This window comes from Podarcis vaucheri, assembly GCF_965113315.1.
Source record: "Podarcis vaucheri genome assembly, chromosome: 12".
Classification (NCBI taxonomy): Eukaryota; Metazoa; Chordata; class Lepidosauria; order Squamata; family Lacertidae; genus Podarcis; species Podarcis vaucheri.
Window position 1 is genome coordinate 38631312 of NC_138750.1, and position 25321 is coordinate 38656632.

At 43.5% G+C, this 25321-nt stretch overlaps 1 protein-coding gene across 2 annotated transcripts in view; it reads right to left on the bottom strand.

Annotated features, from left to right (window-relative positions):
- ZNF804B (zinc finger protein 804B) overlaps positions 1 to 25321 on the bottom strand; it is a gene marked incomplete at its 3' end in the record, with an annotated part of 315429 nt that overhangs the window by 249444 nt on the left and 40664 nt on the right. For both annotated transcript variants that reach the window (XM_082194120.1, XM_082194121.1), the window contains exon 3: positions 753 to 916. In XM_082194120.1, the coding sequence (XP_082050246.1) occupies positions 753 to 755 (3 nt within the window). In that variant the 5' untranslated portion in view covers positions 756 to 916. The remainder of the gene's footprint in view (positions 1 to 752; positions 917 to 25321) is intronic.

A 25321-nucleotide genomic window follows, 5' to 3' on the forward strand; every position in this document is an offset into this window, starting at 1 on the left:
CTGACCTTGCCTGCTGGAAGCATTGATACATGAGGCTGAAGAATGGCAGCTAGCAGTATTTGGGGGCAGGGGGATGTTTTGCATCTTGAATGCCTGATCCTTTCACATTTCTTGTGGATCTTTTAAATTGATCAGGTAGTGAAGAATGCATGCATGAACCTTTTCACAACTGACATGGCATGTGTGTGTGTGTGTGTTTTGTGAAAAGACAAAATCTGTGTGAGAAGCCACATATACTCCAGTCAGTTAAAATGGAAATGAATCCCACCTAGCAAGAATGGATTTGCTTCTTTATCACAGAAGATACCTAGTTATTTGTGAATGACGACATCACAATCACATTGATTCTTATTCATGTCCATGTCTCATCCCACAATATTGAAGGTCCAATTAAAGCCCATAGATTTGGGCTGAGTCAATTATGGCATACTTTGTCTCTAGGGACCACATGGGCAGAAGTTAATTAGTTGGAGAAATTAAAGCCTCTAAGTTCAAAGAGTTAATTTCAACAGCAGCGAGGTGGACAGTGAATGCAGCACAACAATATGTTTGCACAGTGGGAAGACCTAGCTGGAAAGAGCCAGTTCACATTTGGTATACAAATTTTACCTAACAGAAGGAACCTCACAATAAGGGAGACATCAACGGCCTTCTAGAAGAATTGTGATTGATTCCAAAACCATATTCCTTGGTGCAAATGGTATTTTCATACACAATATATTATTTTTAAAAATTGCTGCTCTCACACCTACCATCTTGTTTCATATGCTGGCTGATGGTCTATGACTGGAGTCGCCAACCTGGGGTGCAGCTGTGTCCTTGAGGATGTCCCACTGCTCCCTCCCTGCTGCTCCCTTCATAACGGAGCGTAACGGTGAGGGTGGTTGCCTCTTCATCTCTTGAGAAAGGCGTGGAGCTGAAGGAGGAAATAAAAAAGTGCAGGAGATGATAGGGGTTGTAGTTCAGCATAAAGGTTCCCCACACCTGACCGAAAGGAACCTTGGCTGCTGGCCATTCCCATAATCCATTGCTCTTGGAGGTTGGTTCTCTGTGTTTCTGTCATGCTACAGCGGAGCCATTTCCAAGCTGGTGTCCTCTGGATGCTATGGACTAAAGTTCCCATGCTGGCTGAGGCTGATGGGATATAAGTCAAAAACATCCAGAGGACATCAGGTTGGCAAAGGTTTCTAGAGTGGGACAAAGTTAAAGCCAAAGTTAAAGCATGAAAAAGAAGTAGAATTCAGAGTGGTAGACTTCCTATACAACATATTAAGGGTCCAGCTGGATCAGGTCAAAGGCTAATCAAAGCCAGCATCCTCTTCTCATAGTTCTCTCAGCCAGATGCCTTTGGGAAGCCTGCAAGAGGGGCAGAGCTATTTTCGGGGGACATGTCAACGCAGCAGCCGAAACCTCCCTCTGAACTGCTGCAGCTGAAGTTGAACCGTACAATCAGGCTGCAAAGTGTCATTTGTAAATGTAAAGCAGCTCTAAATGGTGAATAAATGATTAGTAAATGTTTCCTGTAAATTACTAATCAATAGTTATAGATCCAAAGAACAATTTAGGAAGCTTAGAAGTTGCACCATCAAGCTGAGTTTCCCTGCGAAGATCGATCCATGATTCTGAAACAGCTTTCTCCAGTCTGGTATACGACAAAAGTTTGGGTCTTTGTACCTGCCTGGGGTTGATGAGAGTTATATAAAAACAACAACAGCTGGAGGGCGCCTGGTTGAGGACAGCTGTTCCGAAGCACATTCATACAAGCGCTGAGCCAAAGATAGTCAGCCCAGCGATGTACAACACTCTCGGGGGGGGGGGTCAAAAACAGACCCTGAAGATTTTGTGATCTTCATGGGTTGGGAAAATTTTAGTGGTGGCTGGTCCCTTTGGCTCCCTGCCTTCCACCTACCAGTCCCAAAGAGTAAGAGCCAATGACAGGCAAAGCCATCTACTTCCAGTTTTGTCCTCCTCCTCCTCCCTGCTGGCTTCTACAGGGGCAACATTGAGTCTAAGGAGGAGAAATCTGGCAGGCTGTGCCATCCCCATGGACTGTTTGTATGTAGGCAGGCAGGTGGGGGCTAGCTGAGAGCAGACTGGGGTTGGTGGGGCATCTGCCCAAATGGGCCAGCCTCAAATGCCAGCATTGCAGTGCTTTGAAGGACAAAGTGGGCTTATGATGAAATAGATGATGCACTCAATAGCTGCAATCTTTCTTTTGCGGGGGGAAAAGAAACTCTGCCACCAGTCCAGGCAGCAAGAAGGAGCAGCCCACTGATACATCTCTCCATGGGGCAGCTGTTTAATGTTTACCAAGAATGCCCCTTGGAATGAAGCCGTAATAATGGCATTTCACAATATTTGATATCTCATCCAGTTCTCCTTGGGGGACGCGGGTGGCGCTGTGGGCTAAAGCCTCAGCGCCTAGGGCTTGCCGATCGAAAGGTCGGCGGTTCGAATCCCCGCGGCGGGGTGCGCTCCCGCTGCTCGGTCCCAGCGCCTGCCCACCTAGCAGTTCGAAAGCACCCCCGGGGGCAAGTAGATAAATAGGTACCGCTTACCAGCGGGAAGGTAAACGGCGTTCCGTGTGCGGCTCTGGCTCACCAGAGCAGCGTTGTCACGCTGGCCACGTGACCCGGAAGTGTCTGCGGACAGCGCTGGCCCCCGGCCAATAGATGTGAGTTGGGCGCACAAACCCCAGAGTCTGTCAAGACTGGCCCGTTCGGGCAGGGGTACCTTTACCTTTACCTTTACCAGTTCTCCTTAACATCAACAACACAAACACTCCACAAGTCTTAAAAAGATACTGTTTGACATTTCTGAAATGGTCAACATCCCTGTTTCCCAATTACAATGTAGATGTTGACAGTATATAAATTACAAGCTTCCAATTTTCCTGGCAGAGTTCTATGTTGTATTTATTTAACAGCAGCATCACAACTCTCTCCTGAAGCCTTGTAATGTGAAAAGCAAAGCTATACTGGATGGATTTCTCCTTAGATGGGCTATTTTTATTTTTTGCTTCTGATGGGGGAAGGGTGACAACCCTTTCCTAACACTGAAGCCCTCTGCATGTCGTCTACTCAAAATTAAGTCCCACAGAGTTCAACGGACTTTACTCCCAAGTGAGTGGATACAGGAACCTGGTTTGTGTCAATAAACAATGGTTTGGATCCAGCTTTAGGGGGCAATCAAGGAGTGTCTCATTAAACTCAGTGGAACTCACAGTACAGGCCTAGGCATGTCCCCTTAGACACAAGTGTGACAATGATTATTTAAGCCAGCTTGTCCAACCTGGCACCCTCAATATGTTGTGAACTACTGTCACCCATAACCACTGTCCATGCTGATGAAAACTGGAAGCGAGAACATCTGAATGGCTTCAGGTTGGAGATAGCTGGTTTGAACTTCCAACAAAGAAGGAAATAAAAGGCAATCTGTTCTTTATAAATACAATCTAAGCTGTTGGACTATCTATTCAGTTGAATATAATGGTATAAACGTGTCAGTCTCCCCTGCCCCTTAAATAAATTGTGGATTGAGAAAACCTGGTGATGTCTGAAAAATCAAGAGACTGAGATCCAGCCTAGGCACTATGACCTTCCTGCAGAGGTTACTGTAAACAGCAGATTCGTATAGCACTATTCTCGCCTGGAGAGAGTTTCTACTCCAGCTCTGCATGTTCTCAGGGGCACTAGTCTGGAGACAACATTTGTTTTTCATTAATGGACTTTCTAATGACAAAGTAATTTTAATAAGCACAGCATCCATTACTATGGTTCTTGTCCATTTCTCAGAAAAACTAAGATCCACAGTCCCCATTTCATTCATCCCCACAACATCCAAGCAAAAAAGGCCCCCATTCCTCACATTTCACAGGTGGGTGTCATTTAGCTTCCTAATTGCCACTGTCAATGCAAGTCCACACATGTCTCACTCATAAGTAAGTCTCATTCAGTTAAATGGGGCTAATTTCCAGGTAAATGAGCATGGCTTTGTCACCTTGCAGTTATTAATATTGTATCTCTTAATAACAGCCAAGATGGGTTCTAAGCAGCTTACAAGTGTAATTAATTAGAATGCACAAAACCATTTCATGAGAACGTTAAAATAAACATGCCCCATTGAAATGTACAATAAAGCAAGCCCATTGAAACAGCACAACACCAGCTCCGTCACTGAAGACCCAGGTACCCTCAGTAGCTAGAAGTGCCTTTAACCAGCTTTGATGGGTGCAAAAGCTGTGATCTGCAGAACTGGCACCCATTACAAGTGCCACATAATACACTTTCCAGTCCTGTAAGAAATTGAGTGTGGCAATACATACACTTTGGACTTCCCAGTCTGTTGACATCAGACAGGAACCTTTGCTATACCTTTTACGGCAACTGCTTAAAACATTTTAGTTGAGGCAAACCTTTCATGACATATAGAGTACATTTTGACATGTTTTCATCGACTGTTGGTTTTAATAATCTTTTGAATACAGTGGTACCTCGGGTTAAGTACTTAATTCGTTCCAGAGGTCCGTTCTTAACCTGAAACTGTTCTTAACCTGAAGCACCACTTTAGCTAATGGGGCCTCCTGCTGCCGCCGCGCTGCCGGAGCCCGATTTCTGTTCTCATCCTGAAGCAAAGTTCTTAACCTGAAGCACTATTTCTGGGTTAGCGGAGTCTGTAACCTGAAGCGTATGTAACCTGAAGCGTATGTAACCCGAGGTACCACTGTACTTTTAATTCCCATTTTTAATCAACTAATTGATTTAATCAACTAATTTAATCAACTGATGTTTTATTTTATATTGTTGTGAACTGCAGGAGGTTTGTCTGGCTTTTTTTAACAATCAAGCAGTATATAAATTATGTTTTAAAATAAACAAAATAAAATAAAGATATAGATAGCTACAACTATTATTATGTTTTCTTTAAAATACTGAGCACATTTCAAAATCTCAGAATGCCAGGATCTCAAGCACTTGGCAAGGATTAACTTTTTCTTCAGAAGCGGTATAGGGCTCCCTTTACAAAATAAAAAGTGGTTGGAAATGCAACCTAAGATCCTTTGACCATGGACTCTGCTAATTTGAAAAGATCCATAATATTTTGAGGCTTCCTTATTGGTTAGTCTTTGAATATTGTAAGAAGATCCAGGGAACAGACACAACTAATGCATTTATTTTAAAAAAACACTCCTAAATTATATTTGGCGTGCCATTTAAACATAAACATGAAAGGATAAAATATGAGCATTTTAGAATTAATTTTTGGATGTCATAGAAGTGTTTCTACTCATAGAATTTTGTTTTGAAAATATGCTGATCAAATTACGCATAAGGTTTACAGTAAACTAGTTTAACTTTTGAAAGCTTGCCTTATTTTATTGCATTTCCATGTGGGATTTCTGAACATGAAGAAAGACTACATTTTATAAACTCCTGAATAAATAGCAAGAGTCATGTAACTGCACTGGGATCTGCCACAATCAAAGCAAACCTTTTAAGCTGTGCCATCGAATCCTTCATCAGATGGGACAAAACTCTATGCTAGTTCCCAGTTGACTGAATTTTTTTCCTATATTGACCTATATTTTCCATAGATCCATAGAACAGGCATCACTGTTTCCTGAAAAATGTCTTGCAGTACACAGATTTATTAATGATCCCAAAACAAGTTTTCTTCGAAATCAAACTTTAGTTCTTCATGAACTTTCAAAAGTTTTCCTAGATCACGGCAACCTGATGTGCATTCTGGAACAAGGTAAGTGACCTACCAATGGGAAGGAAACTATTTGAGAGGTTACCTTCTTTTTCAATCCTAGGCATTAGAAATTAAGTCCTACCTTGTTCAGTGGGATTTGTGTTCAAGAAAACAGGAGCAGAGACAGACCCCTGGTCCATTACGTTCAGTATCATCTACTCCAGCCTTCTCCCTGCTGTGTATGCCAGATGTTGAACTACAACTCCCATAATCCCATTGACCATGCTGCATGGGGCTGATGGGAGTTGTAGTCCATAACATTTAGAGGGCACCAGGTTGTGGGGAAGCTGATCTTACCTACTAACTTGCAGTAGCTCTCCAAGGTTTCCCCAGACATATCTAAAAGTAAGTTTTGCAAAACACGTTCTCTACCCCTGACCTTCAAGCCCTTCCTTAATAGGTTCTGAACATGCTATTTTAGACATAGATAATGCATAAATGCAGTTTGGGAAGTAAAGCAGCAACACTTGCAATAAGCTACCTGAACTATTTGTAGGGAGGGAGATAGACAAAAAGGTAACCTATTCTTTTCTTTCTTGAGTAGCTGCAGGTTGTTACTCAGGTTTTCTCCCTTCCTCCTTTGTCTCCAGATAAGTTAGCATTAGACCTTCCATTTGTTAACTTCTTGACTCCATGATTGATGGCTGCATATAAGCTTCTGTTCAGAATGGCTTTGTTTGCCTTAATTTTCTTTATTCTTTTAACCAGTAGTCTTACCAGACTACCTATTTCTCCACTCCCCTGCTATATATACAGTGGTACCTCGGGTTACATACGCTTCAGGTTACATACGCTTCAGGTTACAGACTCCGCTAACCCAGAATGACCGCTCCCCGCTTAAAACGGGGGGCGCCCTTTGCGTGGACGTGCGCAGCCCTAGATCTGGAGCAGCCCCATCAGCATAGGCTTGGCTTTGCCTTCCCTCAGGTGGGATACCTGGAGGTCTCCGCCTACCTCAGTCAGTTGTCCAATCCCACCTGGGGGAAGCGTTGCCAAGGAGACCAGGCCAGGTAGGGGAGGATCTTACCTGGGAATCCTCACTTGGCTCCAGAGCTTCTCCCACCCTACCCACCCTCAGTTAATGTCTTCTTTTGCAGGTTAACTTTTCTTCATAGGTTTTGCAGGTTAACTTTTCTTCACAGGTATGTGGGCGCTGCTACGTTAAGGTCGCTGTTAAAGGGCCGGAACGGAATTTCCCTGCATTGGCAGGTTTCGCCTTTCCTGTAGCAAAACGTCACAACTTTGGCGGTATCAGGCCTTGGGCGGAATCCTTTAGTCCATCTTCCTCTTTGTGGCGGCGATACCAGGGTTCCCCATTAAAGGGGTTTCTGAAGGGAGGCTTTGACCGTACACCGAAAGGTCCTCATTGCTCTCCCCTGTGGCAGCGGCGTAACGAGGGCGGCTATCTCTGCTTGAACATATGTTCTCCAGAGCCGGCCCATCCCCCCCACACACACACACACTGGATAACCCTGAAGCTCCCTAGGTCCCCGGCTGGGGACTGGGGAGAGAGAACGCCCAATGCCTGTGCCAAGGTCTACCCACATTTGAAATTTAATAAAGTTGTGGCCAATTTAATCCCATAGCACGTTGTCTTGAGTCGTTATTCCACATGACGGGGGGGACCGCTTGGGATCTGGGGACTCCGCCTGTCCACGCAAATAGTACCTCGGGTTAAGAACTTCAGGATGAGAACAGAAATTGTGCTCCGGGGCATGGCAGCAGCAGGAGGCCCCATTAGCTAAAGTGGTGCTTCAGGTTAAGAACAGTTTCAGGTTAAGAACGGACCTCCAGAACAAATTAAGTACTTAACCTGAGGTACCACTGTATGCCAAACTCCAACAGGCAGGACAGGAGGAAAGCTGAGAAATGGCGAGAGGCTGAACATTACTTTGAGCAAAATGGAAGTAAGGGGGTGATTCTGTGGGGAGAGCGATGAGCCAATAGGAAAATACTCAAAGATGTATTGCAAGACGTAGCTACAAAAGGTGGCATTTTAAGACATAACAGAAACCTGTGTATAGCAAATCAGGGTTTTAGGCAGAGTTTGCCTCATAAGTCATACAGATTTTACAAGAGACACGTCAAAGTGATTAACAGGACAGACTTTTTTTTTTTAAAAAAAGGTATAGTGAATTCCAATAATCTCCCACTCAGAGAGCACTGTAAAAAAATCTGTCACCACCTGGCCATGGACTGAAAACAGAACAGGTGCTGTGACCAACAGGATAACTGATCTTTGCAACTCAAGGACCCTGTTGAGGACCAGCTAGATGAAGATGATGAAGACAGAACATTAAATCTCAATATTGTTGGGGGGTGGGTTTCTTCACCAGCACCCTGCACACATATGTATACGCTTGCAGCTGGCTTAAATATTACCCTAAGTCTTTAATCAGGGGTTAAACAATAATAAATAGCCCATTTATATTCTTTGTATCATTATCAGCTGTGACCCAGGATATTTAAGGATTTTGTTCTCTTTCAATTATTTCCTTAGAGTTGAGGCATAAGGTTCCCCCCCCCGCCCGACTGCTTTGTTTTAATACCACTAGATGGCATAGTTATATTATAAGTTCTGTTGTCTTTCCCTCTTTTTGGTGCTTAGATTAGAGATCTTGATGACTTCATTGTTTTAACATACAAGTTTGCTGATATGCCAAGCAAACCAGCTGATTGAGACATATACTTTTTAAAAATAGACAGAACAAGAGGACACTGTTATCAATATAGAGTAAAAATATGCTTGAAGATCCCTGTTAAGATTTTTTAAATGCATTCCACAGCTAGGTATCATGCGTCCAAAATACACTTCTCAAACAGGGAACAAAGCCAGACTGTTTTGTTGCAGTTTACAGACTGCTTTGTGGCACCGGGTTCCTCCTCACCCAGGTCTTGTCCTTGGTCATGCATCTTGCTTGTCTCGATGTGTGAATGTGTGCAAATCAATTAGCCTGTTGCATAAATGTAAAATTCACATACTCCAGTTCACTGCTTTGCATAATTTGCTTCCATGTTAAAGGCTGGAGTGGCTTTATGCACCACTAAAATGTCTCTTCTAACATGCCTGTTCTCAAAATTAAACATTAAATGTTCAAACTTTTCCTCATGTAGGAGACTTGCTCCAGCCACTTGATCATTTTGCTTCCCCTTTTCTTAATCTTTCCCGACTTTACCATATCCTTTTTTGAAGAAAGACAGCCAGAACTGTACACAGTTTCCCAAGTGCGGCTGGACTATGGGTTTCTATAACAGCATGATGTGCTTCGTAGGGCCTGCTCCATTCGGACTGCCCCCTCCCCATCACAGGGCCAACAGACACCATCTGCCTTGTGAGGAAAAAAGTGTGAGAGGCAGGCACAGACGACACCAGGCCCTGCTCCAGTCACACTGACCTGTCCTCCATCTTACATGTTATATCATTTGCCTAAGTACTTCAAAATTGTAAACCATCTTGGGTCCCTTGGCAGAAAGGCAGTATATAAATGCAATGTAGAAATAAATTTTCATTTCCTCTGCCCCCTCCTCCCCCCTCCTTCTTCTCATTTATTACATTTTTGTACCACCATCCAAATGAGGAACACAGCGCAGTTTACAATATAAAAACACAAAAATAGATACAATAATAACAAACAATAACTCTCCCTAGCATTGATTTCATCGTTTTTCATAGCTGCCACATACGGGGTCAACATCATCATCACAGAGCTGAATGAATCAAAGAAGTATATATAGTAGAACAAAATATGCATCAGTCATACTACATGTATTCCAAAAATGTCAATCAAACCACTTAGCGCAAAAAATAAAAATAAAAATCACTAAACAAGCCACCTCCTTCTGTCCCCCAAGGTGTACTCTTTCCTGCCTCTCATCTGTGGAGACAGGTTTCACCAACATGTCTCACCTAGGGGCACAAACCAGTTCTCTGAATGACATAAAATTAATATATAAATTAAGACAGACATGGCCGACATGCTGCCTTGCAGACGTTGCTGGACTCCAACCCCCATCAGCCCCTGGGACCATGGCCGGTGGTCAGGGATGATGGGAACCGTAGTCCAGCAACATCTGCAAGGCACCATGTCGGCCATCCCTGTAGCAATCCAAGTAGAGTATTTTCAAGGCTCATTGATTTACTCTCCCATGGAAGTCAGCTAGCTCATGTGGCAAGCCCCACTTATGGCTTCAATGTCCGTGAATGCAGTATTATAAACTAAAGCTTGCATTTCTGTACCACCTCATGCAATCTTTTCGAATGTCAGTAGTAAACTGAGATCTAAGTATGTAGTGCAGCACTTAGGTGACCCCCTTCACTTTGACAACTATCAGTCCAAGCTGGCAAGGGCAGCACAGATACTACTACTACTACTACTAATAATAATAATAATAATAATAATAATAATATCTGTTTGCTATCAACCAACCAATCCTGTTTCAACAAAATGAACTTCCTTCCACACATTGATTCTTATTCTTTATCGCAAGCCTGATTTTATTAAGACAAAATGATTTCAGGTACACATTTCTCCTTGCCAACAGCATTTAACAGCCATCATAAATGTAGTTGATTTAATTTTAATAGGCTTTATTTCTAAGGTGTAAGGAAACAAAAATCAATACGGTTCATAATTCTTTAATCGCTCCTTAGGCTCTTGTGTACACGGTGCTCCCATGATAAATTATTAGAGCTGACACCCCACCATGGCAGAATATCTTTTTAACTGGCAAGAAAAAGGGAAAGGATCCAAAGTTTGTGTGCATGTATAATGATGTCACATTCCCAGTCCAATGAATACTGGTTTGTTGGATCAGCATTACACCTACGCACCCAGCCCTCATCCCCTTCCCTTCTCCCTTTGCACACTTGGGTCAACACATTATTTCCTGGTCTGCTAAATCACCTGTTGTCATTATGTCCAAACTGGGAAATTATTGTTCAAGTGCTTCCTACAAAGCAGGACTGCAAATCACAATTGTATCCTGGGTTGTAATCCCAGCGTGGCTGTCAACTCTATGGGGTCTGGGTCCCTTCAGGACCCCCCTAAAATATTTAGGGGGGCTGCCCCCATATTTTTTAACAAGTTGGTGCCTTCCTCCCTCCTTTCCTTCCTTCCTCCCTCCCTCCCTCCCTTCCTCGCTTAGGCAGCCACCTTGCCCCCAGCCAGGCACCTCCCTCTTTTCCTGGCTTGCTTCCTGGCTTTCAGAGCCATTTCCAAGTACATCTGAGCCAGGAGAGGTAGCTGGGGAGAGGCAGATGGGTAGGCCGGCCGGCTGGCCAATAGAAGAGGCAGGTGGACAAGCAGACAGAAACTTCTTGCTCATGAGTGGGTGTTGTAAGGCCAGGAATGATGGGTGCTGCAGTTCAGGAACATCTGGGATGGCAAAGGTTCCCCACACGTGTTCCATCAAATTAGGTTCAGTGACTTATTAGAAATTATGAAAGGGATTTAAAAGTGCTTAATTGTGGCTGTTAATGTAAGCTCGCGGTTCTTTCTTTTGGTTGCTGTTGTTGTTGGACAAAAGTTAATCTGCTTTCTCTGAAAACTAATTCCGCCCCCATTTCCCAGAAGAGCAATATCAAACATTTATATATTTACAGATTTTTTTTCATGTCAAACAATGCAGTGCAGCAGTCCCATGAGGAGCTTTGGGCAAAAACTGCTGTAAACATTCGGAACACACTAGCCTCAGACACACAGAAATTAATGATCTCGTTGCAATTAATAAAACACAAACGTTTCATTAGAGCAAAGGAGGGAAGAGCAACTCTGATCCCCCCCGCCCAGCTATCACGGTTTCTAAACATGCATAGTTCCTTTGCTGTGAAGCTATTTCACACCTTTAATTATGCAAGCAATACAAATCAAACAAGAGCAGGAATGATACACTATCTCCAGATGCTTTAAGACCCGTATTTTTGCGGGGGGGGGCCCACCACCCTTCTCTAACTTTCAACAGCTCAAGGGTTACTCCCTGCGTGAAAAACAGAAAACTTTTCAATGTATTTTCTGTTGAGTGGATCTTAAATGTTTATCACCAGGCAGGAATGTAAAGTTTAACTGGGAAGATAAAACTATTCGATGCTGAAATGTGTGCATTAGAGACAAACAAAGTAAAATGCCTTTTTTATCCCTTTCCTTCACCTTGTAATCACTGGTAATTCAGCTGAGAGGTTTCAGCATCTGTCAAACCCTTCAAAAAGCTGCAATTTCTCTCTCAGGTTTGCTCTCTGCAAAAAAACACAAACAATACTACAGCAACCTTCCTAAACATTTTGCAAAATCTCCTCCTCTGTGCTCTGCTAGCATTGTCCTGGAAACCCAGAGGATATTCCTGAGAACATGATAAAACCCACCTGTGGCAGACTTTGAGCTGTCAAATTTCAGTGGTGCCCTGTGCAAAGCTAAATTTCGGCGCGTGCCTCCCACCTCCTCTCATACTCCATTCTACATCCTCGTTGCTGCACTCTAAAACCACCCCTGAATCCACCTCACATAGCATTATTGTTTCAGATCTACTGCAAAATGGCATGAATGCAACCTCCTTCAGTTCGGTGCTGCCCAGATGTTTGAGGCTACAACTTACATCATTCCAGACAATCAGCCAAGTTGGCTGGGGCTGATGGGAGTTGGGAAGGTGCCCAACTCCCATCTGGAGTGCATCAGTCTGGGAAAGGTTGCATTAATGGCACTGCTAACTTTTGCAAAGGTTCCCTGGAGACAATTGGCTTGTATTCAATTGTGCTCCTCTGCTGAATGAAGGTTCTTTGATCCTTCTAGGTGTGGGAAAACTCACCCATGCTCTTCCAAAGGGTACCCCAACCATTGGGGGGGGGGATTCAAAGAAAAGAGACCATCTGGTGAAAAATGCCTCCACCCTTACCACTTATGGAAGCAAAAGCAGAGGGGCATATATGGATACAGCACAGTGGCCTCACTCTCTCCATTCATGGGATGACTAAGTGAACGTTGGCAATTTCTGCTCCCATTTCCATCAGAATTTTGCAACATCCCTACATCCCGCACAACCCATACCATGCAGCGCAAGGGATAACGGATGGGGTCCCCTCCATTCCTATCGCAGTCCCCTATCCTGATTGTGTTTGGATAAGTATAAATCAATAACTGGGCTATAACTGACATGCTCCTCAAAATATTCCATGCATGCAAGAAACGAAAATCCATATATTTAAAAGCCAGGCAATGACATAATGAGAACTGGTAAGGGAAGCATTTTTTATTATTTTTTTAGTTTGGATTTATGTACTTGTAAATTCATAAATTTGTTCTAGTCAATGTGATCTATCGTTGCTTAGGCAAAGTGCGTAAATTTAATATAAGGGAAAATATAAGGGAAATTGCTTTTAAGTACTCCTCCTCCTCCTCCATTAGAGCCCAGCATGAGGAATTTTATCTTTCACCCACTGCATGATTTGTTTTAATGCTGAATGATTAATGATACAGTATAACTTCATATTGGGAAAACAGACTTCCTTTTATGACTTTGGATGGATAATTTAGCAAGAGAGTTAATTTAGGCTTTCTACTCTGTTCTCCAGACGAAGCTCTGAAACCAACTATTTAAATCTAGAAAGTATTGAATACTAATTATTCTGAATTAATGCACAGATCCTTCATGGACTCTAATAGTCTCAGTCTCAGTTTATAAGTACAAGTGCAGACAAGAACAGGCCCCTTGATAGCATTCTTTGGACATGTCCGCAAAATTAGTCCAGTCTTTCTACTGAAATTTAAGCCCTTTTCAGCCATGGACTGTTCCAGCTGAAGGTGTTTAAAAAATGGACACAAGAGGAATATGGAGGGTTGTAGCCAACATTAGTTCAGTCACAAAAATGTCTAAGGCAGGATATGTGTTCAACTAGTCCCCTTTGCCATTTGATCTGTGTTTCTAGATATTTTACAATGTTTTGGAAATGTCAACTTAAGCCTGCACCCTCAACTTCAAGCTGACAAGGAGATGGACCTGAGACTTCATTTTTTACATTAGGTAAAGCCTCCACCTTGACTAATGCCTTTCTCCTCTCAAGAATAGTCCTTGTACAGTATGTGCCTCTGGCACATATACTGTAAGTTGTTTTGGTTACTGGTTATGCAGGCAGCACAACATTGCTTTTGCAAATGTCCATTAAGCCTTCACAGTTGTATAATTGCAATGTAATGCCTGGAGGAACTCAAATAAGAGAGTTCAAAATGTCAATGTTTAGCTTTATGTTATCTGCCATGAAAATTCAACAAAGAGAGAAAACACGGTTTATAACTTCCCCGACCAAAGGATGATACTGCACCATGCAGGAAAGGTCTCTATGCCGCCCTCAAGAGTCCTCAAACTAGCTAAACCTCAGTCTAACAAAAAGAGATTGAAACAATGGAAAAGCATGAGTTCCTTGGACAGGGATCATTAGACAGAGGTAGGTACATTACCTTAGGCATGACATTTTGGGTGCCATGAAAGAGACAGCTAGCAACCTGTTAAATTGTTTAATTTATTATGGTGCTGCTTTTACTCCCAGGGAAGGACACTTGTGGGATTTTCTGCCTCAGGTACCAAAATAATTTGGTCATTCATTGTACAATGCTGTTGATTTGGACTGGAGGGCAGGGATTTGTGGTTCTGCCTCAGGCAGCAAAATGTCTTGAGCTCAGAATTTGAGCAGAAAGAAAAAGTAGTATTTTTACATGTTGCAAGTCTCCTTAAGCATGGTTTAAAGTATGGAAAGGCAACATGCAAATAAAATGACGTTTGTATTAACTCCAAAATGAATGCATACTCTTTTGCATTTCTCCTCCATGACATTAATGGTTTCATGCAGATAATTGCTTGCCATTAGAACTGGACCCATAGTTGCAACGGAAGGTGGTGTGCTTCCGTTGCAGATGCCAGGATCAGGGTAAGTATGTTTGGGGATAGCTATGACTTATCGGTGCAGTAAACATGTCATTTATATCACATCCAGCGCAAGATAATAATTTTCCATTTAATCCCACCTAAGGCTTTAGCCAAAGAGGTTTACATCCCAATTACTGTGCAATTAACAACTTTGCTGCTATTTAATTTTCTTGCTAAGTGGGTGGAGTGGAAGGAAAATGCACCCAGGCATACGGAAATGAATGCAGAGATTCCTGACACATACGCTCCTGCAGAATGCCAATCAAGGAAGAAATGAAATCGTACACAGAGCAGAAGAAGATTCCTAGTGACATTTACTGTGGGGAGTGATAACACAACCATAATTGCATTACAGACAGATATAGGTTTTCTGCATTGAATGTGATGAGAATGAGATGTTAAACCTTTGAAGATGGATAAGAAATGACAGGAAATAAATTAGGTTTGCAGTAATCTAACATAATGTTAGGTTGCCGTTGTTATACAAGAGGCAGGGAGGTTCTGTAGGAATACACAAAAGTGACCAAACAGAAAGTGGCAGGAAATCATAAGTAGTATGATTCACTGTGCAATTTGAGGCCAGTTATTCATGTCTCAACTTACACATAAAAAATGTCAGCCACACATAAGCAAGAGTGAGTGTAAACTCCTCCCGACACATGCTATGTCCTTGACCATGTAGGCATGCCTATAAAAATAAATGTATGGCCAAGGGCAGGTCTTCAAGGTGGCTTCATACAAATAGCATCTGAGTGGAGGCCACTTGAAATCGCACTACAGGCGGCAAACATTTTGCACGCGTCCAAATGACGTGTGACCGTTGATGCACAGGTCCTTTTGGATCTGGAATAGGGCAGAATGTGGAGTGGAATGGGGTGGAACAGGGGCAAGGTGGGGGGAACGGGAACATAACAGGGAGAGGTAGGCTTACACATACTCCAGAGATGGGGGGCAGGAACGGAACCCCTGGGTAAAAAGGTAAAGGTAAAGGTACCCCTGCCCGTATGGGCCAGTCTTGCCAGACTCTAGGGTTGTGCGCCCATCTCACTTAAGAGGCCGGGGGCCAGCGCTGTCCGCAGACACTTCCGGGTCACGTGGCCAGCGTGACAAGCTGCATCTGGCGAGCCAGCACAGCACACGGAACGCCGTTTACCTTCCTGCTGGTAAGCGGTCCCTATTTATCTACTTGCACCCGGGGGTACTTTCGAACTGCTAGGTTGGCAGGCAATGGGACTGAACGACGGGAGCGCAGCCCGCCGCGGGGATTCGAACCGCCGACCATGCGATCGGCAAGTCCTAGGCGCTGAGGTTTTACCCACAGCACCACCTGCATCCCTTGGGTTAAAAGGTAGCAGCCTGTATTTAGAGCTTGCTTTCTCTCATTCGAAAGAGCCAGGTGGACCTGGTATTTCCACGCTATTAGAAATTAGAGATGGAAGAATCTGTCAATTTCAGTTTCCAGTTTTTCAAAACTCAAGTTCAGCTCTCCACATCACTTTGCAATTTGTTTATTCAAAAAAGTCCTCATGATCATTCAAAAGCATTTCAGTGCTAATTTCTCCAAATATATTACTATTATTATTAGAATTGCACAAGGTATGTCCTATGAATGCCATGGTGCACCACATTTTGCAGACTAGATACAAGGACCAGCTTGACCTTAAATGTCCTCCTTCCTGTCAGCTCCAAATACACAACTTGTGTTGCAACAAATAATCACCCGATCGTGTTGATGCTGACAGCTGCTAATGGGATGGCTTGATGTGTCAAACAATAATCTAAACCTTGAACCTGTGCCCAGGCTTCCAGGCTGGTGCCACCGCCGCCTCTAATTAGCAACTCAAAATTTAGAAACCAAAAGGTAATCAGTAAAGTCATTGCCTGAAAATATATGATAGCCACTTAGCAACAGTGCCTTGCAGCTTGCAAGAAAACATGTGCAGAATGGACTTTTTGCAGCAGGGGGGATTGCTACAGGAGCTTCTCACTTGTTTTGTTGAACAACTCAATATTTAATCCCATTCCAAGATGCATATTGATAGGGGGTGGTTATTTTCCTTGATGAGAAAGTAGGAATGAAACTGTAAACTTGTCCTGACAGAAACAGATCCGGATTTTGCAGGGATCAAATAAATCAGGGAAAGGGAACCGTTGACCCATCAACCCTGACCATTGGCCATATTGGCTGGGGATACTGGCAGTTGGAATCTGCAGGGCCCCAGCCTTCCCACCCCTGAAACAGATGGCATCCATGTCAGAGATGAGTCCAAGGAGTGGGGGAATGTGCAGGCAGAGGCAGGGGAGCAGGACAATGACTCAGGGGAAGGGGCCAGTGATTTGTGGGATTCTGTGCTGCCCATGAGGCAGGTGTTGGAGTGGTGGAAGAGGAGAGTCAAGGGGAAGAGACCAGGCAATCAGAGACAGGTGAAAGGAGGTGGGAGAAGAGTTGCAACGGGTCTCAGAGGCAGGAGAGGCAATGATGCTCCCAGAGAGAGTTGTGGCTTTAGAATCTCCCCCCCCCCGTCCTCCTCTCCACTGTCTCCACACACAAGGTGGGACTTAAACCCAAGGGAGCAGCTGAAGCTGCCAGTCAGGGGGAGTCGTAGGGCGCTTGCAGGCACCACCATGTGAGACAATGGGGTTTAAGTAAACTGAAAGGGTCACACTCTTGCTCCCACTGTCAAAGCACAAGACTGTGAAGGAAGATTGCCTAGACAGCTAATTAGCAGGGGGTGGTGTATATAACCCTTGCACATTAGGAGCTGATGTGACTGAGAGCTTTGCCAATAAAGATATAAACTTCCAAACGCATGTCGTCATTGGGTTGAGTGTGCCTGGGAAATCCACTGGTCTATGTGAAACAAAGCAAACCAATCTAGAAAAGCTGTTATTTAAAGTAGGACAAAAGCAAGACAGGCTCTCTTGATACTGAACATTTCTTGAGACAATGTGTGCAACAGCAGGCTATCCATTCCTTGAAACTCGAATCTGGCAATAGAATTTTCTTTTCTGTCTCTGTGTTTTGGGGGACAACAGGTTGTTTGTCAGTGTGAATTCAATGCCACAATTTGAATAATATGTTCAGCAATCACCGCTGCACTATTCATAACCAGTTGATTCTCTCTAGCTACAATTACGCACCGTGTTTGTTTGTTTTTAGAACTCACTGTGTGGTGTTAATTTTCTGTCTTAAATAACATACATTATTAAAAGATATAAATCTTCCCCTCCACGCAAGCCACCCAATAATTCAATCATTATTTCATTAAGCTGCACAATATCACCCTGAGGCAGGAAGCCCATCTTTAAAATTTACAGCAGGCTCAATCCACAACATATACTGGTAGTTCATCCTGACCTCAGTTCATAAGATACAAAGGTCAATAGCACAGGGAATATTGCAAATTACTCCCATTTTGGAAAGCATTTTCAATCACTCATTCATTCATCCATCTAAACACAAGCTGTATACCCAGAACCATTAGATGTTCTTCTCATAACTGTTTAACAATCCCCTGCCAAATCTCAATCTTTCTGGCTGCATATGATAATTTTGATTTGCAACGGCTCAGGATTGTTTGGCTTCCGTGTAGTCAGTCATAACTGATAGAAAACATTAGCTTTTTTAAAAAATAAAAACATTGCCCAAATTATGGGAAAGCTGTAAAGAAGTCAATGAGGGCATAATCAATTAGTGAAACTAACTCGAGAATGGCTCTATAATACAGTAATAGATGGGATGAAAACTGCCTTGATTAACAGAATCTGAGAAAAATATAAGCAACAAGTATAAGCTAGATGGATCTTTGGTATGCAGGGCTCTCTTTTTTATATGATAGTAGGATCCAAAATGTGCTATGAGAGGGAGAGTATGGAGTTTTTGAACCCCAGATTTTTTGAAAAACAAATACACACACATACTGCCTTCTTTCAGAATCCAAGGCAGCTTTGACTGTCAATTCACAATTAGTAAGAATAAGTTGTCTTCCACTTCAAATACATACACACACATTCCCATACTGATAGTTGCTTAACAAAACTAGGTTTTAGCAGCAATTTTGTCCAATTCAATAGGCATCAGATATTGGTCTATAGTTACAAGTCCTATCCTAACACTGAAATTTGACATTCAAGTGCCTGCATTAATAAGATAGCCATCGGTATAAATAAATATTGCTGGTTCGAGTTGGTTTCAGACTCTGTAGCTGTTCTTTGTATACTTAGATTAAAACTATAGTCATTATTTACACTTGTCAAAGGTAATTCAAATAATAGATACTGAATACGCTGGTTTCTATAGCATTTATCTGGTTACTTCATCAGCACCTGGGACCTATTATGAAGTAATTTGACAGATTAATTCCTGTTGTGGGGGATCAAAGAAGGAATTTGAAAACCAATTTGCTAAGGATGTTTAGCAAATAATAATGAATTTAATGCATTCAGACCAGGAAACTAAGAACTCTAGAGCATGGGTAGGCAAAATGGTGGCCTCCAGTTCTTGTGGGACTCCAACTCCCATTAGCCCCTGTCAACATGGCCAATGGTCAGTGATGATGGGAGCTAGAGTCTACTATCAAAGGGATGCCACATTGTCCACCAACGGTACAGATTATTCAATAATTTACTCCAAAAACAGGGTGGGTGTGGGTGCTTATTTCCACACCAAAAGCAGCACTACCTATCCAGCTCTCACTAATGTTATTTATGAGCTCTGAACAGTCTGTTTTTAAGCAAGAAGGTGTTCATACTGCAGATTTGTCTACATTATTTGAAAACAACACCGCGATTTATGCCTAGCTTATAAGCAAGCTAAAGCTGATTGGTAGGCCAGTCCTCAGTCACTTTAAACCAAAGTGTTTGACTCTTCTCCAAATTAGCCCCATAGGCTTCAATGGAGATAGTCAATATAATTCATTTTAAGCATTTGAACAACTATAAGCTACGAATTGCGTCACAACATGACGTCATCACTAAAATCATTGCACCCCAATGAGATGCAAAAGGTAAGGAACTATTCATGAGCCTGATTAAAGAACAATCCTTTTTTAAAAAAAGATGGTCTGCTTTTTATTGTTTAACCTACATTGACCATATAACTAGGGCATACAGTGGTACCTCGGGTTACATGCGCTTCAGGTTGCAGACTCCACTAACCCAGAAATATTACCTCGGGTTAAGAACTTTGCTTCAGGATGAGAACAGAAATCGTGCCGTGGTGGCGGCACGGCAGCAGCGCAGCGGCAGCAGGAGGCCCCATTATCTAAAGTGGTGCTTCAGGTTAAGAACAGTTCCAGGTTAAGAACAGACCTCCAGAATGAATTAAGTTCTTAACCCGAGGTACCACTGTATAATTAAAATATCTGAACTGGCATTAACAAACAAAAAAACAAAAAAGCCAGAACAAAGAGAAGCATGAAATGTTTTTTGCTAAAACATAGCTGCCAGGACCATTCTATGCAGCAACTTTGGATGAAGTGGATTTATTTAATTAATCTAGCACTACTGTAGGTTAATTTTTTACACAGCAAAGCAATATGAAAAATAATTAGGCTCTCAACATGCTAATTTGTGATGCCCAGATGCCCAACAACATCATTATTTACGGGGTTGGTACCAATAGCAGTTTGTAGTAATATCTAAGTCTGTGAACCATAAGAAAAAGGGGCCTGCAAATTTCTTCACTGATTATTGTTCTCCAGGTTCTGAAGGTCCTTGTGCCTGCTGGTTCTTTGTCCACAGTCTTTTAGACACGTTGCCCAGCTTTAACCATCAGATGTGAATAATAAATAAAATCAAAAGTAACCAAAACACTCATTTCACTTACAAATCATCATATGACTTGGAAAATAGGAAGCTGTGCCTTCCACATTATTCTGAAAGCATGAGCCATACTTCTCCTATTATATGATTATTCGAGCACACATTAATTATACAATTGCAAACATTTTTCAGCTGTGAAATGTAATTAATTGTTATGAATTGGTTCTCAAGCTGAACATATTTGGCAGTTTTTAAACTACTAGAAATCTGTAGATGTATTTCCCTTCCACCACTCCCAATTCCTTCTTCAATGACATTCAAATACTGTATTGTATTGGAATGACAAAGTATAATTCACAGGAGACAGTCAAAATAGATGGAACAAATTTAGCAGAGCCCAAAATGTTTCATACACATTAAAAGAGGAATACAGCCTGTGCGTTTTAAGTTCATTTCCTGCAAACTGAACCTCCTTTCCATTAATATGATTTTTCTGTTTATGAAATGTGTATTACAAATGTAGCAAAAATCATTTTAGAGAAGCAATTTTCAAAGGGAAAGTCATTATACTCTTTATGACACAAATGGAGAATCCTAGAAATACAGTATCACTACCTTGAGCACACTGCGAAACTGGACTTTCAAATAAGAAGCCCAAGATCCATGTGGTTCTTGCACAACATTCCAATTGTTTGAACACAAAGGGCGAAACAAGGTTATATGCAAGAGGTTCATTAAAAGTTTCACTCCTTTCTGCACCATTTTCAACTATACAGTATCTTTTTTGAGCTGGGGCATCCAGAACTGTATATAGCATTCCAACTGTGATTGTGCCAGAAAGGTGTATAATGGTACTTGCATAAGAGACCTTTGGCCTGACATATTTGTTTCTTTAGATGGATGGCCTGTTCTGTCCTCAAGGCTCTCTGTTTCATGGACCTCATGTGAAGGTTGCTGGAAAACATCCCCACCTTATGGCACTTTCAACATCAGGCCAGGGTACTATGTTCAGCCAACAACTTACCACATGGACACCCTAATCATTTGGAGTCTTCTGATAAATACCATATATTCCTGGTGGCCAGCATCACCAGCCTTGAGGCTCTCCATGGAACTTGGAGAAACTAAATAGATCCTGGGAGTGCTATTTCTTTTAGGAAAAATGGTGCCGGAACTCACCCCGAACACCTCCCTGGTTCTCTTAGAATGGCAATGACGCCCACCTGAGAGGTGCCAGAATTGAGTTCCTGTGAGTTCCTGCTGGAAAAAAGCTCTCTGTTACTACTTCCAAGTAGTTAGGGTGCTTCCCAAGCATTATTAAGAGAGTAAGCTACAATATGTAGAAGTTTTGAGTAGTCCTTGACGTGCTAATTGATTTATAATCCGATTAGCTCTTTACAGCGGTCTGGCACGCTTCCCTCTCAGCGATGCAATCCGCTTCTTCTCCGTCACGCCCAGCAGAGTAAAACACAGCAGCAAACTGTCACTTAGATTTCGATAAACACACAGCGCACAGTAATGTCCATTTACAGCTCTTTATTGCATCTTTTTCTCAGAAATTTCCAGGACTCCTCGCAGCCATTATGAACTGCCTCTCTCTCTCTCAACGACCGGAGATGAACAGACCGGAAAGCTCCTCCCAGCTTCCAAATCTGACGTCAGAATGCTGAGGCATCATGGGAACAACTTAACCTGTTAAGTTCCAACTCCCATACCCCCTCTGCCACACATTCTGACAATACCTGTGGAACATCCACGTAACTCTCAGGTTCACACTGTGCGAAACTTACCAACGCACCTGTGGCTTGGTATCTTTCCGGCGGAACACCCTTCGTTGCGCGACTGGATCGCCTGGGCACAAACCCAGATGCTTCTCCTGGCTCACCATCACTATCATGTGTGTACTCAGCATCTCTGGATTCCCCCTCTGACTTAACACGTTTTCGAATCCTCTCCATTACACTCACAGGAGAACTAGGTTCACTTTTAACCTCTCTTTTTACCCTTTGTGGAGATGCCCCACCCTGCTCCAGACTTTGGTCAGTGACCTGATCGTCATCAGCAGACTCAGCCTCTCCTTCCTCCCCCTCAGAATCTTCCTGTTCTGAATCAGAAAGACATTCTGAAAGAACATCACGCTTGACAGGAGTCTTTGACCTTCCATCCTCCTCATAGAACTCAGCGTGTTTGCTGACCAGCAACTTACTCTGATCACCTGATGGGAACGCAAACCTCCATGCATGCGCTGCTGGCTCATACCCACAGAAGATCATTTTCCGGAACTTGGATCCATCTGGCCCTTGCAAAGCTTTAGGCACTGGCACAGATGCTTCCGACCCAAACTTGCGCAAAAAATGAATCTGGGGTTTCCTGCCATGCAACAAACTAAACGGTGTGTCACCTACCACTGAATTGTAGGTCCGATTCCAGGTGAAGCTCACATACCTGATTGCCTCCAGCCAAAACTTTGGTGGCAACCCAGAATCCATCAGCAACACCTTTGCAGTCTGAACCAGAGCCTGACATCGGAGCTCTGCCTCCCCCCTCTGATTGGGTGAAGTCACTGTGTGACGTATCCCTTTCTTGCGAAAGAACTTCTGCAAAGCAGAACCTGTAAATTGAGCACCTCTGTCACTTGTGACAGCTTGCACTTTGGTGGAAAACCTTTGTTCCACCCCCTCAATCCACCCTTTGATCAGCTGTGCTGCATCATCCTTGGATTTGAGACCATGGGTCCAGGAATTCTGCGTAAAATTATCCTGCATCGAGAGCAGAAACCTTGACCCTCCCAGACTTTGTTCCTTTACAGGACCCAACAGATCTATGTGAACTAGCTCAAAAGGTTTTTCGGTTACCCTATCCACTTTTGGGTAACTGCACCCTTTTACCTTTGCATGTCTGCATGCTTCACAATCCATTGCACATCCACATTCTACAATGTGGCAACCGTTAGCGACCTCGGGTAGAGTCTGTAGTTCTTCTACAGAACCATGAGCTGTTCATGCATGCCAAGCATGGACACATGAATCATGATTGGGAATTGTAGCACGCAGTGCTTGTGCTTTCTCAACCTTCCCCTCACCCTCCAGAGACGTTTTAAGAATGAAAAGATCATTCTGCCCCTTTTTAACCTTGGCAAGCATCCTCCCTCCTTTGGAGATTGTGCAGACGTCATCCTCAAAAGAAACCTTAAATCCCTTTTTTAACAAATAAGGCACAGATAAAAGACAGTGGTGCATCCCAGGAACGGTACAACACTCCAACATTTCCTGTAAAATAGACACAAAGAGATTTGTAACGTTAGTCACATATTTTTTCTGTCCATTTGCAAACAGTACAGTTTTCCCGGCCGGAATTGCCCTGCAATTCCACATTTCGACAGCAGGGGTCTCTGGAATCAAGTTGCGATTAGCTGCAGAGTCAATAACAAAACGAAACTCTGAGCCTTTCTCACAACTGTCTTCAGACAACGCCAGACTAGCTGTTATTTGATAAATTTCCTCCTGATGTTTGTCACGTCCACCTGCCTCCGTCCCACGCCTGGCTGCTCTCCCAGGCTGGTTGCCATGGAAACCCGACTGGTTCCCATGAGAAGTGTCCTTGAAACCTTCCTGTGCAGCTGCCTTCGCTCTCTGTGGGCAGTCTCGACGTACGTGGTCAGCTGACTTGCAAATGTAGCAACGACGAACTTCAGTGGAAAAATACTGCCCGGGGCTCCTTCCAGCTGGCCTGGCCCTCCTTCTTCCGGAAAAGCACTCCTCGCCAGATCCGCCCCCTCTGAAATCCACTCCAGCAGGCACAGTGGAAAACTTTTCAAACTTGCCTTTGGAATTTTCCGCCCCCCCCCGACTTGCTCACTAGCACTCCTTGAGGCTAAATCATCAGGAACAGGGGCTCCAGCCATCTCTAGGCTTCCAGCTTCCATCTGCCCTTGGCCTCCTGCTGAGTCTTCACACAGACGTTTCAGCACTCTCCAGGCCTCACACGCAGATTCAACGCCTTCCAGGTGCTGTTGCAATTTAGCATGCACACCTGCCCGCAACATGCAGATCTCAGCTCTCTCAGCTTTCTCTCTCTGCATCTTCTCCTCCAGAGAAGCAGACTTCAGCTTTCCTGCATCTCTGTCCACCAGCCCCGCACTTTCAGCAGCAGCCGGTTCGCTTGTGGACGGCTCTTTCTTGCTTACGTCCCACAAGCCAGTTGCCCAAAACCAGGCTCTCACCCTTCTGACCCAGATTTCCCACGACTGGGTGGTGAGCTCTTCAAGCTGTTCAAACGGAGCTTGAAACACCTCCTGGCCATCTGCCATGTTTTCCCGTTCTCCCAAGGGGCTCCAAGCTGTACTTACAAAAACACCAGCTCTTCCGGCTCCTGCTGCGTGGAGAAACGATTTCTGCTGTTCTCAGCTCTGCTACATTCAGCACAGGCAAACCTTTGCGTCTTTCAGCTAGTTGCTTGCCTCAAAGACAGACCTTCGCTTTCGCCAACTCCACTGCCATCCGAACGCAACTTCAAAGCATTCCGGCAGCCTCTAGTGACAGTTTTACAAGCGGTGATTTAGGGTCCATAACCTGTAGAAGTTTTGAGTAGTCCTTGACGTGCTAATTGATTTATAATCCGATTAGCTCTTTACAGCGGTCTGGCACGCTTCCCTCTCAGCGATGCAATCCGCTTCTTCTCCGTCACGCCCAGCAGAGTAAAACACAGCAGCAAACTGTCACTTAGATTTCGATAAACACACAGCGCACAGTAATGTCCATTTACAGCTCTTTGTTGCATCTTTTTCTCAGAAATTTCCAGGACTCCTCGCAGCCATTATGAACTGCCTCTCTCTCTCTCTCAACGACCGGAGATGAACAGACCGGAAAGCTCCTCCCAGCTTCCAAATCTGACG